Source organism: Camelus ferus, chromosome 18 (genome assembly GCF_009834535.1).
Source record: "Camelus ferus isolate YT-003-E chromosome 18, BCGSAC_Cfer_1.0, whole genome shotgun sequence".
Taxonomy (NCBI): Eukaryota; Metazoa; Chordata; class Mammalia; order Artiodactyla; family Camelidae; genus Camelus; species Camelus ferus.
Window position 1 is genome coordinate 29,130,255 of NC_045713.1, and position 18,132 is coordinate 29,148,386.

At 50.1% G+C, this 18,132-nt stretch overlaps 1 protein-coding gene across 1 annotated transcript in view; it reads right to left on the reverse strand.

Moving 5' to 3' along the window:
* CLEC16A (C-type lectin domain containing 16A) overlaps nt 1-18,132 on the reverse strand; it is a 196,341-nt gene that overhangs the window by 105,898 nt on the left and 72,311 nt on the right. The window contains 5 exon segments of the mRNA XM_032460792.1: nt 5,660-5,788; nt 8,853-8,903; nt 11,477-11,521; nt 12,305-12,414; nt 14,808-14,930. Of these exon segments, the coding sequence (XP_032316683.1) occupies nt 5,660-5,788; nt 8,853-8,903; nt 11,477-11,521; nt 12,305-12,414; nt 14,808-14,930 (458 nt within the window).

The window sequence follows — 18,132 nt, forward strand, 5'->3', positions numbered from 1 at the left end:
GGACAAGGGTCATCAAATCATCCCACTGCCCCCTGTGACAATCACCACCCCCTCTGCTTACCCATGGCCTGCCAGGGTTGGGGGCTGCACCATGTGACCTCAATCAAGCCTTTTTTTTTTTTTTTTTTCCAATCAAGCCTTTTAACAACCCTGCATGGTTCCCAACTTATAGACAGGAAACCAAAGCCCAGCGATGTTAGGCAGCCTGCCCGAAGGTGATTCAACTAATAACCAGACTCCAAAGTCTGTGTTCTTCCAACCACGTGTCTTTGCCTTCAAAAGACTGAAGGCTTGGGACTCAGGCTTTTAATGAGTGCTTTTCTTGACTTCGCTAAATAAATGTACAAATTAAAAAAAAGTATTCCTGAAAAGGAAAAAGGAATTCTTATTCTTTCAAGTGCTCCTATAGAATGCCAGGAACACGGACTCTGGACGAACAGATTAGATTTGGAAAGGGGTGACAGCTGAGCAAGCCCAAATATAGAGAAGAGGCCCGTCCAGTTTGCTTCCACACAGCTGGGAGCAAACACCGGCAAGGAGAGTTGTGGAATGAGTCCCGGGAGTGGGGCAGGAGGACGGCTTCCTAGTCAGACAGACCTTGGCTCAACCTGGGGTCAAGTGAGTCACATGAACTTCCTGAACCCGGGATGAAGCTCTGGAAATGGGGTACTCAACACCCCGATCACGAGGCCACTGCAAAGGTGCAATGAGATAGCTTAGGGGACACCCTGAGCCCTGGGGCCGGCCCTGGAGCAAACACTCAGTCCATGCCTTCTGTCCCACTTCCCTTGCCCCACTTGCAAGCTGAGGAGTGAAGGCGACAGTCACTCAGGTTAGAAGCGCACTGAGGCCACAGATGGGGCTGTGAAAGTCAGTCATTCTTAAAAGAGTGCTGAAGCAGTTTAAAGTGGGCATAGCCCTTTGGGAAAGCAATTTGGCAATATGTAGAGAGTCACAAAAAAAATGTGCATACCCTTTGAACCAGAAATTCCACTTCTGGGAACTTATCCTAAAGAAATAAGCCAAAAGAAAGGAAACACTGTATTCGTGAAGCTGCTCATTACAGTTTAGTTGAAAATAATGTAATATTGGAAGCAACCAAAATGTCTACCAGCCAGAAAATGCCTAAGTAAATTACGGCAGAAGCCACGAGATAAACTTTTCTGCAGTGTTAAGACGTTTGACCTATTCAGACTGTATCACAATGTCAAAAACCTCCTGTTCTACATGGAGAGAGAAAAGTGGCGAGGATGAAAGCAAGTCCATGGTTCACGCCCCCTGCATGCAAGAAAAGACGTGTTTGCAAACAAAGGTGGGAGGAGACACATAAAACGTCTGTGCTGTTTGTTTAGGCTGATGAAATCGCAGGAAATTCTTTCCCTCAACTTTCGAAACTTTATGAGATGTTACTGTATTTTCTTTAATGTGTAATACACATCCAAAAAGTAAAAGCAAAATATTCTACTTCCTCAAGGTCAATAGTGATAAACATAAAAATTGTTTGTGGTTTTACAAGGCAACAGGCACACAGAATGCAGGGACAAGATATTCATGCAAATATCTTTATTTCATAATGGCTTCCACGGCTACTCCATAAAGATGATTAGTGGCCTAAATTTATTTAGATTTTGGTATTCACCAGAAAGTCCTCTCCCTCTCTTTTCTCTAGCATTGGCTTAAGTAGATTTAGATAATTAAAAACTTGATTTGTTTCCCACCTAAGATGCCAGAATGCTCTGCCATGGTTCTGCCACCTCACAGCTGCTCCCATATACTCTGGGCAAGAGCTGAGAGGCAGGACACATGAGGAACCTGAGGCTCAGGGAGGTTAAGTAACTTGCTCAAGGTCACACAGCTAAAGCTGGGATTGAACCTTGGTTGGTCTGAATCATGAGCCTGTGTTCTGTCTTTTTTGGGGGGGAGGGTAGGCAATTAAGTTTTTTTTTTTTAATTACTTTTTTTTTTTTTAAATGGAGGTACTGGGGATTAAACCAGAACCTCATGCATGATAAGCATGAACTCTACCACTGAGCTACACCCTCCTCCTCTGTGTTCTTTCTTAACTGCTTCTCTCAGCTGTCCTTACACGTGGGGTAGGTCCAGCTCAAGTCCAAGGTTCTGCTTGCATGTTCTCTTCAGACCCCAGTAGTTTCCAAGACCTCATTTCAACATGGATTTCCCTTCTCAGCCGGGATGGCTCAGTGGGACTCTTGCTCCCTGGGTTTTATTTTTCATTATTTGTTCTGTCTATTCAGGCATCTTGCACGGTGCGTGGCACCTAGAAAATGCTCGACAGATATGTTGAAGGAAAGAATAAACAGTGTAACTTGCAAAATGCAACGGGGAAAGCATGACTCTCTTGCCAGATGCCTCCGCATGGCCTGGAAGGCCCTCCCTCCTGCCCCTGTCCCTCACTCTGCTCCAGGTCCCTGCTCCTCGGACACGACTTACTCTTTGGCATCTCACACCTTTGCACTCACTGCTCCATTGGTCTGGAAAGTGCCCCCTTTAAGTCTCTGCACAGCTGGCTCCTTCTCACTCTTTACCTTTCTGCTCAGACATCACCTTGGCAGAGCAGCTTCAGATCACCTCCAAAGCGGTGCCACCCTGTTTCCTCCAGGGCCCTCCCTGCAGTCTGGTATCAGCCTTGTCATTTGCTTACTTGTTGACAAACTTTCCTCCCTCCGTGGAACGTGAGGTCCAGAGGCTAGGCCATCTGCCCCGTTCACTTCTGCACCCTCAGGCCCAGCACCTGGCACACAGTAGGGGTCCAGTGGTTCTTTGATGAATGTATGAAGGAATGACTTACCAGTAAGGGTGCTCTGATCTTCTCTGACAAGTCTTTAAGGAAAATAAAGGGTAGGATTTCTGAAAAGGGTCAGCCTCCTAAAAGTTAGAAAAGTCTACGCTTGGCAAAAAAAAAAAAAAAAAAGAAAAAGAAAAAGGAAAAGAAAATCTTTGAATCCAAAAGGACGAAATGGAATGTTCTCTGGGATACAAGCAGAGAACTTGAAACAAACCACATAAGCCCTCAATTGCTTGCTAAACCATACACTTCCTTTAGCTCAAATTCAAAGCACACTGCTGTGTTCTGATGTCTGAAATGGCTAAGGAGCTAAGCTTCTGGAGGATTCCAGACAGCTGCCTTGCATCAGGAACTGGACTGACATGAGGGGCTAAAATTCCCCTTTATAAGTGGGAGTCTGGAAGTCACAAAGGGAAGCCTCTCCAAGGTGGATGGCTCTGCTCTGAGGTGGCCAGCCCTGTTTTATCTCATCCTGCCACCATCTCCCTGGCTCTAAACCCCCGGGCCTTGGGACTTGAGAGTTGCTTTTATAAACTCATTGTTTATAAGTTTATAAGGCTGAGTGAGAGACCCCGGGGAGCCTGGGTGTCCAGGTGCTCTGCCTGGGCTTCAGTTAGCAGTTTGGGCCGTGCAGCCCAACGAGGGCAAGGCACTTGAACTGAGATGTGAGGGCAAGGGAAGAAGAACCCCTGCCCCAGGGTGTTTCTGCCTTTTGCTATGTCCTCGCGACAGCTCTGGCAGGACAGGCCCTACTGCTTTCTAGGTGAGGAGACAATGGCTCAGAAGGCAGCAGGAACCCCAAAGCCCCAGCAACCCTCCCTCTGCCATACACCTCGCCCCTGAATTTCTCCTGTGGACCAGGACCGTCCACCTCAAGCCAGCAGGGCATGATTTCGGGAACCAGCTAACAATGCCAAGGTCCTTGTCGGGCTCTTAGACCCTGGAGATCTGCCTCCTCCGGCCCCTCCAACCCCATCACTTCCCACGTAGCCTCCCTCACGCTAGGCTCCAGCCACGGTCCCCTCCTGGGAGGTGCTGGAATGTGCCACACCTCCAGCTGCCCAGACTTCTCCACAGTCTGGGCTTAAGGACCATCCCTCTGTGCTGCTCCACCTCCTCCTCCAGGTAGGATTAGGGACCTGACCCCATGCTCCTTTAGGAACGGTCCTGGACCATGGTTTGATGCTGCCTCTTTCCCACCTTGCCCTCTAGACTCTGATTCCTTGAGAACTGGGGCTGGGTTTCTGTGTCCCTGGTGTCCAGCACTGAATAGGGCTAATAAACACAATGAAGGCAGCGGTGGGAGGCAGGGGTCATAGTCGTCACACTGTTGGGGCTGAATCCTGGCTCTGATACTTATTAGCTGGGGGATCTTGAGCAAATCACTTGACCTCTTCGTGCCTCAGTTTCTTCCTCTGTTAGGTGAGGGTAATACTAGTGCCAGTCTCCGAGGGCGGTTGTAGAATCACATGAGGAAATTCTTGTAAAGAACTGGTATGAATGATCCACTTTATCACAAAGGTTATGAGCTCATGTAACTATTAAGAAGACCTGACAGACTATGGGCCAAAATGAAGGCAAGAGAACCTGGGGGACAGGGTCCTCTCTGGCCTGGGGACATGACAGACCAAGGTAACAGTGCGGCTTCGCTGTTACCTTGCTGGGGAGCATCTCCCAGGCTAACCAGAGGCTAAGGGTGAGTGTCCCGCTCCGTGAAGGAGTCGCAGACACAACACTCATGTCAGAACCAGTCCCCCAGTAAAAGCCGACACCAAGAATGCCCAGTGTAAACACTGCCACCCACAAATACAACCGTGCACCGGGCCACGGGGCCTGCAACCCTGGCCAGGAGCAGAAGGAAGGAAGGCGTCACTGGCTCAGGCAGGGTGGGTCCTGTGGTGAGGTCTGTGGGTTTGGTCAGACAGCAGGGAATGTGGATTGACTTCAGACACATGGGCCCAACTTCCTTTGCCTCCACCCTGTCCCACCCCACCCCCCAGGCTTCCAAGGCAAAATCGCCAGCAGGAAGGCCACAAAATCCTCTGAGGCAGATCCAGCAAGTCAATCCTGCTTCTCAAAATCCACGTTAAACACCTCTGCCACTCTGGCTACACCTGGATTAATTCAGAGGAAGACAGGCTGATGATGCACCCGAGTGAAATGAATTCCTCTAATTTTTTTCACCAACCTGCACATCTCCAGGGAATGATTTTCTAGGAAAAGGTTATGGTGCTTTCTAAGAAAGAAACTGTGATCGTACGAGTGAGATAAAATACCGTGAACAGCCCTGTGAGACAGCTTCAGAAAAAAAGTGCTGATAACGGAAGCTGCAGCTGAGTTCTGAGAACTAATCTGCTTCTACACACCTCCCTCCCGCAGGCCGGCCAGAATCACAACTTCATTTGCGTGTGCCTCGCCCCAAGATCACTCAGATACCTTAACGCCATGCCACCTCTGGGGGTCCCGGGTCCCAAGCCTCTCTGGGCCAAGATTTCACAGCAGCCTCACCTGCGCTGCACCGACAGCTCACTCCCCCACGCTCCTTCTGCCCACCCTCCTTCCTCTCACAGAGCCCTGGGGTTGGGCCCGAGCTCTGCACCAGCAAAGGCAACCTGCCTGCAACTGACATCCGGTGCCAGATGCAATGGAATGTCAATCTCTGCTTTAAGAAAGGGCCGAGTGCTCTGGAAAGTGAGGCTGGGTGGCAGGGTATGAGGGAGATGCTGTCCCTGGCTATCCAAATGTGTGTTGCCATTTGCCATCTGGATGTGATCAGAGCCCCTTCCCTCCCTGCCCCGGGAGGGCTCCTGGCTGACAGCTGCCCAGGAGAGGCCAGCTCCAGGGCTCACTCACCCGCCGGGTCTTCTCCACGTCACCACACGGCAGCCGCTTCACAAAGTCAATGCCCGTCAGCGGCGTGCCTGTTGGGGGCAGCAGGATGGAGGCGTCCATCATGAGATACTCCACATTCATGGGCTTCATCTAGAAGAGACACATTGGAAGGAGCCTCACTGAAGGGAGAAAGGGACTGGGGCAGGTCACACCGGCCTCTCACCTCCACCCGCACAGAGTAAGTGGCCACATCAACCCCGATGGAGACTGAGGTGAGAAGCCTCGAGGCCGCCAGGCTAGTGAGAGATGTGCCTTTTTTGTTTTCTGAGTTGCAGATTTTCCCTTCATTTGCAGTGACAGTTCAGACACTGGAGAAGCTGCCTCCCTGCTATGAAAGCTCTGCTTTCTTACCCTCTCATCCCACCCACAACCCAGCATGGAGAGGAGCCAGCCTCTTTATGGGTGGTCCCTATAGGGGGCCCTCTGCGTGTGAGCCTCCTTCCCCTGTACTTCCAGTGACGATGACGGCAGGCGTAGTGATGCAGCTTCCACTGAAGGAGACTGGACTGCAGTGCAGGTGGTGAACTGTCTAATTCCCCCAACAACGCTAGAAAGGAGGCTTCCTCACTTAATAAGAAAATGAGGCTCAGAGAAACCGAGGAACGGATCTGGGCCCACTCAGCCAGGTGGTGGCAGAACCAAAATATGGACCCAGGCCTGCCTGGCTCTAGACCCCCTGATTTATACCACACAACCAGCATTTCCCCTTCTTTGTCTCCTTATCTTCTTACTTGGGATAACAGAACCAAGCCACTTATTAAGCACCTAGTACCTGCCAGGCCCCCGCAAGGCTCGCCTCCTACTTACTGCGCAGGTGCTGGTGCTGTCCTATACTACAGAGGGGAGCGCTGAGCTCAAAGGAAGGGTGTATGCCCACAGCCACCGGACCAGTCAGGGGCAGAGCTGTATGCCTCCTTCCACACCACCTCCAGGAAGCCTTCTCTGATTATGAAGACACATGATAACATTACCTCCCCTCATGGAACTGTGTCGCATCAGTACTGACCACTTAATGTATATGTGTTGTTGATCACTGACACTTCTTTTACCTAGCATCATAAAGGAATGACATTTCACAAAGGGAAATATTCTACAGAATTAATTTTATTCCCTTAAGCACCATGAGCTTTGTTGTGTGTCTCCTCTTTACAGAAAGTGGGTCTCAATCATATCACACATTTTTCCCTCCTGTGACATAAAGCTGACTAAACAGGGCAAGGCTGGGTGAGGGCCCAGCCATCTGGAGATCTGGTGTATAGGGAGCCACTTACCACATGCTGCCTGCCTCCTCCTTTTGGACCCATTAAGCCTTCCTCCAAAGGCCTGAGGTCCACCATCCCAACCCCTTTATCCCGGGGAGGCAGAGCCCAGTCTCCCACCCGGGGCGCCCGTGGCACCAGCCTCCCGGCAGGGCCTTCGCAGCTTGCCTTTCACTCCCTGGCAGCTCCCTCTGCTCTCAACCACCTTCCCAGGAAGACCCTCTCAAGGTCAGCCACACTCATTACGCCTCCGCATTAAACAAGAGGTGACAAGAGAAACAGGGAAGGCTCAGAAGTGAAGGCCTGGCTTTAGTGAAGGCCTGGCTCTGGCAGCACCTTAGGGCCCGTCCGCAGTTTACTGAGCTTAGCAGCTGGTTTTCACAAAGTCTGAGCTAACAACTGACTTTCAGGGATGGGGGCTGGGCGTGGGTCAGCTTTTATTTCTCCAGAGTGCCAGGCATTGTGCAAGATACACAATAAACGTGCGACTGAGACAAGCAAGCAAGACCCAGGAAGCTCCCTGTGGAGGGAGGGCGAGGAACCGAATGTGCGTGGTGCCTAACGTCTACCGGAGGCAGCCCTTACGTAGTTCACATCCGGGCTGGAAAGCTATGTGGTTTGGGCCCCCTTTTACAGATGGAAAAATCAATGCTCAGGATATAAGCAACCCACCCGAGGCTGCAGTTAGTAAGCAGCAAAAGAGGAAACTGAACCGGGGTTTAGGAGCCCGAGCTTTTCCACATCGTTAAGTGACACACGAGCCTTATGTTTCCAAACAAGAAGCAAACTCTGGAGAATTACGTTGCAGAAGGGGATGTCACGGGGGTAAAGTAGCATGGCAGCTGACCCGACTCCACTCTGCTCCAATTCACGCTCCAAAGACTAAAGGCCGAGACACTCTTTGGGGGCGTAAGGGGGATAAGGGCGTGTGGCAATCAAAGGTGTGGGGAGCACAGGGGCAGCCTGTGCAGCACCACAAGGAGGCCTGGGTGCTGCTGGGGCATTTCTGGAGGTGAACTATGCCAACTTACATCTTTCCCTTGAAAAGGCTCTGCGAGGCCTCAGACATGCTGTGAGTGAGGACGTGGTGAGGGCCCAGCCTTCCAGACACCCAGCGATGGGCCAGGGAGCCAGGGGGCCACGCCGCGCACACTGCCTGCCTCTTTCTTTTTGACACTTTAAACACTTGGGTTTATTATAAACTTCCCGAATCACTTCACTCTTTGGTGAGGAATGCCTGTGAAAAGCATAATTTATCATCTATTTATTGAGTGTGAACTAAGGAGCAGGTGCTGGGGACCCAGAGACAAATGAACAAAACAGAGGAACAAGCTGCAATCTTCTGCAACTATCTTTTCTGCACGATTCTGCCTGCTGGATGGACAGGGAAGGTCCCGGGCTGATGCTGCAGATTCAAGGAAGAGCCACATGCACGAACATTCTGGTGGCAAAGGAGGCGGGGGCACTGGGAGGTGAACTGTTCTGCCCTGGAATCCTGGCTCTGCTCCTCAACGGCCAGGCACGCATGGGCACCTCCCTCTCTCTCGGTTTCTTATACGGCAAAAAGCAGAACCATGATAACAGCTACTCCCATCGGGTTGACGTGGGGATTAAGAGATTTCACCTGTACGATGGGTTTTACACTCCTGACACAGGACTAAGACCTCAATCAAGTACTATTCACGTCCAAGTGAATCCTTCTGACCCATCTAATGACTCAGCCCAATTTGGGGGGGGGTGGTAAATGTCATCTGAAATGTCAGTGATGGGGATCCAGAGGCCCTGTTTTCAATTCACTTTTCCACTAATCTCTGTCCTTTGGTTAGACGAGCTCTCTCGGGGTTCGGCAGGGCGAGCTTCATAGACCCACTGGTGCGTTCTGGCCCCTCACTTACTGTCATGCTCCTGTACTCATCCTCAAACATGTCCAAAAAGATTTCTTCTCCCTAAAAAGAAAGGAAGGAAAGAGAAGATTATGTATATTTTTTTCCATAAACAACACAGTATCGTAAACTTCAGTTCGCGGCTTTTGGGGCCATCTGTTTCTTATTAGTGAGTTCTCGTAAATCACCAGGAAGTAAAATACACACGTGAACACGAACACACATTCAAACAAAAGCCCAAATATCAAATTGCACCTCTCAATGTTTTTCTCCTTTTTTTTTAAGCGTATGTAGTTCGATTTCTAGTGTCAAGGCGGTTAATTTAAAACAACAAAAATAACTTCATATATAATTAAAATAAAAAAATGGTTAATATTTCAAGTATTTAACACTGTCTATTTGTTGAGAATGGTTGGAGAAAATAAGATTCTTGGTTACGTTGTCATGTTAAAACTACGAGGCTGCGCACTTCTGGAAGGAAGAGTATAATTAAATATGCTTAATGCTACAATTACATGTCTTGTTCCCCTTGTTTCTGACGCATGCCTTTGGGGTTCTGGAGTCCCTGCAGTCCTGAGGACTCCGGCTAGGAGGTCCCCCTTAGAACAGGGTGGTAAGGAGGAACTGGCTCTTTGTGAGACACGTAAACTAGGGGCCAATCTCAGCTGTACCTTTCGGAGTCTCTCTTTATTTCACCACAAGACTGGGATGACAGTCCGTGTCTGTGCAGGTCGTTGTGAAGACGAAATGAGTTTGAGTGTACGGTCATTGTGATTACCGCTGGATGGGCCTGCAGCTCGGGAGGGCAGGGCAGGCTTGGCTGAATGCATCCGGACTGTTAGAACTGGCCTCTGTCCTGTCCTCTAAGTCCTGAATCTCACTCACACACAAGAGTCAGGGTGGGGAAAGCGATAGGACCTTTATTTATTTTTTCAGTTATTAGAACTACAGATAAATCTGAAGGTTCTTCTGTGGTGTAAGAACTGTGCAATAACAACCCCTGAAAATATCCAAAAGCTGCTGAGATATTACACTTGGGGTGCAAATCTTATAGGATAAAAGAGAGAAAAACCTGGGTTGGGAGAAGGGAGCTGCAATTCAAATCCAGTTCTCCTCCTGTTTATGAGAAAGAAAAATGCTCTGGGAAGATGTCTACCTGTGTGCCTTCCTGTTTTTTGCAATCCAGAAGCTTTCCAGGGGGAAACAAACTAAGTGCAGTTATAATGGAAAGAGCTTCAAAGATGACTTTGCTCAGGACTCGTATCCTCACTTGAAGGCCAAGCGTGAGAAGGCCAAGGCCAAGGTCAAGGGAGACTGGGATTTCCGCCCCGGTGCGTGGGGGCCCTCAGTGGTGCACCTTTGTCTGGGCACGTCCGCCGTGGTGCAGCTGAATGGGGTCATCTGAGCCCAGCGAGGTGCATTTCCCGATTATCTGACCTGGTTTTATCTCAACAAACACTGACAATAATGGACAGTGGCTTAAAAACTTTCTTGCAAAGAAGATTCCTGTGCATATATGTAATTCACAGCAGCTCAGAGAGAGTACAAACAATGAAAGCGCAGGTGAATGAGAAAACAGCAGCGCGGACAACTAGGTTCCTCCCGGGAGGATCTCTTCATCAGCCAAATTACCAGGGGGAACCGTCACCAACTGGATCTGGTGAGAGTTGATGTGGAGGCCAAATAATCAGGTAAGTACTAGCACTGTTTGACATATGGATTAATCCACCACTGCTGACAACGATGAGCCCTGCCTAAGAATATATTATGCCTTAAGAAAAGAGCTAAACAAAACCACCACAAGGAGTGATCTTAAAACTAATCACCCGGAACCTGGAATCTACAAATTTTCCAGATACTGGAAGTCATGGTGGTCCTTTACAGACTGTCACTAAATTCATGATAACTGTTTAGAAGCCTGTGTGAGATTTCTCAGCATACAGGCACACTTCATCTATGGTACTGTGCTTTACAGATACTGCATTTTTTTTTTAAACAAATTGAAGGTTTGTGACAACCCTGTGTTGTCAGATGATGGTGAGCATATTTTAGCAATGAAGTATTTTTAATTAAGGTATGTACATTTTAAGACATAAAACTATTATACACTTAACAGACTATAGTGTAAGCATAACTTTGATGTGCACTGGGAGACCACAAATTTGTGTGACTCTCTTTATTTCAATATTCACTTTATTGCGGTGGCTTGGAACCAAACCCACAATATCCCTGAGGTTTGCTTGTACACGTATAAATAACACACATGCATATAGTTCATAAATTCACACGTAATTCAGTAATTTTATATGTAAAACAAATATAATTCATGAACACGTAAGTTCATATGTATAAGTTAGTCATATGTGTATCTGTATATAACTCGTAATTTACATGTAAATACATCAATAAACAAATTCATATATAATTGGTGAACAAACTCACATACTAGGGGTGAGACCTCAGAGGCTGCACTGATAAGAGCACATGGGCAGAAAAGTGCAGAGACCACTGCTCTGGAGATGATGACATAGAACGTTTTTACTCAGGAACCATGGGTGTAAGAAATAACTGGGGACACTGCAGTCCTGTTTATGTGACACACACACACTTCCGCCCACTGTGTGTCAGCGACTTACCTTATAAAAGTGCCGCACGAGGTGGACGCTTTCTTCTCTGGCGCCCTGTGGAGAGAGAGGGAGGGCGTGAGGGAGGCAGGGCCCCCGGAGGTGAGGGAGTTGGGTAAATCACAAATTCTAAAATCTGAGTGTATGAAAGACAGATGCTGGGCTGATATCCATAACCTATAAAGCAGTTCCCTCCTTGTAGGGGGAGGAGGAGCTCAAAATAAAAATGGGCAAAGGAAGGACGGTTCAATGTGATGACATGGAAAGCTGTTAATATACAGTAATATGAGGGAAGTGGGTTCTAAAATATGGCCACGATGACTCCCTTTTTATAAAAAGAAAAATTCATTTGTAAGTGTGTGTGTGAGTGTATGTTTCTATCCAGAAAGACACACACCAAAGTGTTAAAAGTAAAAGAGGTCACTTTTTATCTCTCTGTACTAAGTTTTCTAAAATAAACATGGAAAACGAGGGGAAACAATAAAAGCTACTTAAAACAATAAATGTATACAGCAGCATGAGAAACCATAAGTAAATAAATGTGTGTTTGTACATGTATAAAACTTTCATAAAACAAAAAGAAAAAGAAAAAAATCCTGGAGACAAATACAGAACCAAAAATAATGATAAGAAAAACTACTAAAAGTCCCTAGTTACGCAGGACCCTCAAGCCCACCTCGGTGGAAGGGAAGACCCATGGGAACAAGTGTGTGGGGTGGGGTGTTGGGGTATCGGGCCCAGCTTCTTCGCGCTGGTGCTGCGGAGATCTGGATCCAGGAGCTCCCCTCAACCTCCCCCTACTCTCCCTGGGGCACAGGCGGTGGGAGGAAGGGCCCTCACCTCCAGGCAGGCCAGGTGCACGTCCTTTATGATGCATCCCGTGCTGGTCACGACTTGCTGCTTTAGGAGCAGGCAGCTCAGCTCCAGTGTCGCCAACCGGATCTTCCCGTCTGTAGAACACACCCGGGTCAACCTCACACAGCTTGGGCCTCACACCCTTAAACAGTCTCTTGGGCTTTACAGACGCTCCCTCGAGGAGTCCCTCTAAAACCCTCTGCAATGATATTCTAAAGAATGAAGCTTCAGAGCAGTGAACCAACTTGCCCCAAGTCTCACCCTGGGCCCTGATGGACTCCAGGTGCCCTGACTGCCAAAACCCACATCTGGCATCATCCCTAGAAACACCTGTGGCTGCCTGACTGCAGGACACCCCTTAAGTTCATTTCTGGGGAGAGGTCTCCATGTGGAAGGAGGGGTCAGGAGAAGGGAGAGTCTCTAGGCAACACCTCCAAGGCCTGGGAAACTCCAGGGACCAGGATGAGCCACTAGGGAAAAACTCAAGGCAGACACACCACTGCACACCTCTCTGCCTGTCCTTTAATGCCTTGTGTGTCATGAATCCGCTGGCCCCAAAATGAACCGGCTGTACAGAAGTAAAGCTAGGCCTCCCTAAGCACGATACAATGCCAGGGGCTGCCAGGGACAAGGCTGGTCAGTCTCAGCGAGTCTGCTGCCACTACCCCAGCCCCACCTGGCCCAGCAGCTGCCCTGGGCCGGTGGCACCTGCCTGCCCACCCTCCTCTGAGTTCAGGAGTTCTCCAGAGCACAGTCTCACTCGTGCCTGCCCTTCCACCGAGCCCCACTGTGGGCCAGGTCACAAACATCCTGCTGCCGCCTCCAGGGAAGGGGACTGATTTTCCACCAAGCCCCTTCTTCCTTGGCAAGCTCCTGCCAAGCTGCTCACTATTCCTCCCACTGGCTCGTCTCTCAAGGGAAAGAGAGGGAGCAGCAAGCTCCTTAGGCCCTACTGAAGTTTCTAGATTGTCTCTCTGAGCTGCCCCAACCTCTTTTCTTCAAAAATCCAGGCTGCTTTATACATTGTCCTCAGGGGGCTGGCTGGTCCTCCCCAGCCTGGAGGTTCCTCCCCCAGACACCCTGGCCACGCTCAACCTTTCTCCATCACTGAGCCACGTCCGGCTCTCACAGCTCCTGCCTCCCCCGACTGGACCTCTCGCAGAAACTGACCCCACTAAGCACCCCATGGTCCTCAGCCACCCACATCTTTCTTGCCACCCAAGACACCCACCTCCTGGCCCTCTTCTTCCTACGTGGAGCCTGGCCAGGCTCCGGTGCTACCTCCCCTCCAGACATCTCCCCTCCTGTGACTTTAGAAACCATCTGTGAGCCCCGCAGTGTTAGTTCGGGCCCTGACCGCACTCTGAGCTCTCGATTCCACCTCCACATGGAGTCTCAGGCTGTCCTTCTGGAGGGCAGGAGCCACATCTGTCTCCTACTTCCTAGATGCCCTTCACTCACACACACAGGCTGGCATGCAGGAGGTGCTCAGTGAATATTTGTTGAATTTACTGATACTCTGGTGACAGCCTTGAAGCCGTGGACCTGTTTCTCCAAGCCTCTGTACTCACTCCCCAGCAGTCACACTGTGCTTCTGGCCACCACTCCCCTGACTTCTGAAGTCCTCATCTGCAATCACAACCCCCAGCCCTGCCCTTCTCCTGAGCCTGACTGGGGCCCACCCCTGGATTTCTCCTGATTGCTCAGCTCAGTGGTTCTCTCTCCACCAGGCTGCATCTTCGTCAGGCCCTTTTCCGTGTATTCACTCACACCCCAATGGCTTCTCTCCCTGCCTTGCAACCAGGGATTCTCACTGTTGACATCTGGGGTCAGACAATCCTCTGTTGTGTGGGGCTGTCCTGTGCACTGCAGGATGCTCAACAGTATCCCGGCCTCTATCCACTAGATCTAGATGCCAAGAGCACCATCTCCCCAGGTTGTGACAACCAAAAACACCTCTGGACATTGCTAGATGCCCCCTGGGGAACAAGGCTGCCCCCGGTGGAGAACTGCGGCGCTAGGTCCTTCCAGCTCTTGCCTGGGCTGCAGGTCAGCGTTGGCCAAAGCCTCAGAACTAGGCTGGCAGGCGGCAGGCACTAAGCGCGTCTTACACGAGCAAGAGCACCCGACCCAAACTTCAACGCCCGCTCACACCCTCAGCCCGGTTCACGCTCACATGTGACCTTGGGCCACCCGGAGAGGACAGCTGCAGACACTGGCAAAACTGACGAAAGAAGGGTTGAGCATAAAAAGGAAGAAAGAGAGGGTCTGGCACAAATACCATCGGGGTGGGAGGGGGGAGAAAGAGATGAAGACATGGCTGGACAGGAGGCCCAGGACACAGATGTGTGAGGCAGAGGGCATGGCTGAGATCTGCCTGGATCCCCACAATGGCTGAGTCTAGAAAGCCAAGGCTCCTGGTGCCCAGCGTGGGGGCCTGGCCCCTGCAGCTCCGCCGTCCCCGTGAACAGCCAGCATGGCCAGGCACCTGGCTGCGCGGCGTTGTTCATGATCCTGATGAGCCTTTCCGCCAGGAGATGGTTGTAGGTGGTCTTCTCGGCCGCGCTGGGCACTGGGAGCTGGATTCGCTCTAGCTTTTCAGGGTCCATGCCTGGAACAGACAGGAGAGGTGAGCTGTAAGTGGAGGCGCCACCCTCGTGATTCCTGCCACGACTGGGCACTACCTGTACTAGACCTCATCTCAGCGTTTTCTGTAAATGGAACTTAAGTAAATATACTAAAACATACATTTGCTATCACTACTTGTAAATGGGAAATCAGCACTGCTACAATATTGACAGCAACAGTGTTTTTACATTTTAGTCGAAGACTGTTGACTGGCTGCTCACTGTGGCCACCGTGGCCCGAGGCCCGCTCTGGCCGTGTTAAAAAGGACAACATGAGGTGCTGAGTCATGCAAGCTTGAATGGTGACATGCTTCGGGGCATTATCAGAAAGAGAGGACAGGGAACAGGAAAAGGGAGTACCTTTTGCACAGCGCGCTCCTGCTGTTTCGTACCAGGTCTGCCTGCCACCTGAGGCCACCCGCACAATGGGGGAAACAGAGCAGACAGAAAGGGGACTCTAGCCAGACCCACCAATCGCACCTCCAGCTCTCCATACCAGACTGGAGGAGCTGGGCCCGCCACTTGGCAAGCACACAGGTGGCAGCAGGCGCCGCGCTGGGCCGCACAGAAGGGTGCAAATAGAACGAAACCAATAGAGTGGATCTGTCTTTAAGAGGCAGAGGAATCATTTTTCCTCCAGTGAAATCTAACAGCATTGAAAAGATGAAAGACATGGCAGGGGAGAGGTGGGTGGGAAAGGAAAGAGAGAGCGCTTGGAGTCTAACTGCGAACAGTGTCTTTTTTCTCTTTTCTTTTTTCTTTTTAATTGAAGTACAGTCAATTACAATGTGTCTATCTCTGGTGTACAGCACAATGTCCCAGTCATGCTAGAGTGTCATTTTTCTTAAAGCAGAACCTGGGGGCCGGGGTGACAGGAAGACCTGCTGGGACCACTTCACCAGGCTGGGGGTGGAAAAGAGGTGCTCCAAACCTTTATCCCCTCATCTTGCCTGGCTCTGGAAAACTACATTTGCAGAAACAAACATTCTGCTTGATTCAAGCTGGGAGACTGGAAGGACTGTTTATGCCTGAAGCACGTCTTTTCCTGTTATTCTACGAAAGGGGGGAAGGTGGCACTTCTCGGAACTCTTGAAATACGGCCCCTTGAGTACGAGATGACGCTTCATTTAGAACCTTGACAAAATAGTGGAGGATAGCACTGAAGAGCTGATTGTCTGGATTCTAAGTAACTCCTACACTCACACGTTGACGTAATAAACCATAACAATATATCTTGCTTTATTGAATTCCTTCCAGCTCCAAACCAGAGGCGAAGTCATGCCAAGGAGACGACACTGCTGAGGGACGGTCCGAGGTCTGGAGCTGGGCAGCTCCCTCTCTCACACCTTGCCAACGCGGCTTCCTCAAAAAATTTGATTGTGATGGAAATTTAATCTGTAGATTCTATGTCCCACTTGGATGCTGAATGTCTAACTCTGAAGCACTTTGGTTTATTAAGTGGCAAGAAGAACATCAATGAAATCTTTCTGGCATTTGGGTTTTTCCCCCAGAGACGTCAATACCGGCCGAATCACTCTACCCTTTAACTCCTGGCCCTCTGGGGACTGTCAGGCAGTGGTTCTGGGGAAAAAATGTCTCCTTGCCCAACTTGATGACCTGCCATCCATCATCCCCCTTCAAAGAAGACAGAGGAAGGAACCCAGCTGCTGGCTTCCTCGGGAAGGTGGCCATGACCGGCAGAACCAGGGAGACACAGACAAGGATCAGCTCTTGGATTTCCACGGCGAGTTTCCTTTTTTTGTCTCTTTCCTATTATTGCCCCGATTCCCTTAGAATTTGTCAAAAATGAGGAAATCGGTTGCAAAATCTTCTCTCAATGGGAAGGAAAACATGCCCAGGTTATCCTGACCTTTCTCAGCTGGCAGCTCCTCTCTCTGTGAAGTGGGGGAACCCCAGGGACTGGAACAATTCCACAACTTCACAGGACCAGATTCCAACAAAACCTCTTCTTTAGTGAGGAAATGAAGGCTCAGAGATGTTAAATCACATCCCCAAGGTCACAGAACAAGTTAGAGGCACAGTTAGGATCAGTACTGATTCCAAAGGTGGGCAGGATCCAGATGGGGAGGGGGTGGCACCACCCGTGCAGTGAACCAACCTAACTAAAGCTGACGTCAAGCTATTCTAGAAAGCCCGAAGAAGGCCTGCTGAGCTGTCTGGGGACAGCTCAAGGGACAAGCAGCTCAGGCTGGATCTGAAGGATGAGCTGTACAGGGATGACCAGGGCTTGCCAGGCTCAGGGGCAGGGCAGGAAGTGCAGAGGAGCTTGGGGAGAGCGGGGCGGGGGGCTTTGGGAGGAAGTGATGAGACAGACACTGGGGGGAAGGGACAGGCACAGCTTGGGTACCAGGGTCCCTGGAGGCCAGCTAGCAGGTGACATGGTCTGGTTGTGCTCTGGTCAATTCTGGGGTGGTCTCCATTCCCCTGGCCACTCGAGGTAATCTCCAAGTTTCTAGCACTTTTCCCCGAACAGACTCCATACGGCAACGCATTCTACGTGAGGTGGATTTTACCACCGGCCAAGGGGAGACAGAGAACAGGGTCCACTCCCCACAACACAAGGCAAAACTTTGTAAAAACAACCCCTCTAAACATGTCTGCTCTTTCCCCAAAGTTCCTGCTGGGCTTGGTGCCTCGTATCCTCCCCTGTTTCTCTCCTTCTCCCACCACGGTCTCTAACAACCCCTCTATTACTCTGAATGTTATCCTGGCCTTTGGCTTTCAAGGCCTGTGCAGCAATTCAAAAGCTCCAGACATTCTTCTGGGTCCAAACAAAACAGTGGCTGACAGCTATGAATGAACAAGGTCAACATGCTAATATAACAAGGGATGTGAAAAGCACGTGAAAAGGAAATGGCATGTGTGCAGATGGACGGACGGACGGACAGCCAGACAAAGACACCCCCCGACACACACACACAACACGTGTTTCCAGACACTGAGAAGCAGCTTTTGTTGCAAACCCAACAGAGATCCTTCACTAGCCATTTCTCTTTGACTGAGGTAAACACTGTAGATAATATATTGTCCTATTTGCTTCAACCCTTAAGTGCCGGGTGACAGACAATTTCCAGAGAAACCCAGAGGCACTTTCACATGGCCTGGGAAGACACACATCCAGACTTCGGCAGACCACATGCTTCCTCGCTCCCTTCCCGTCTGCGT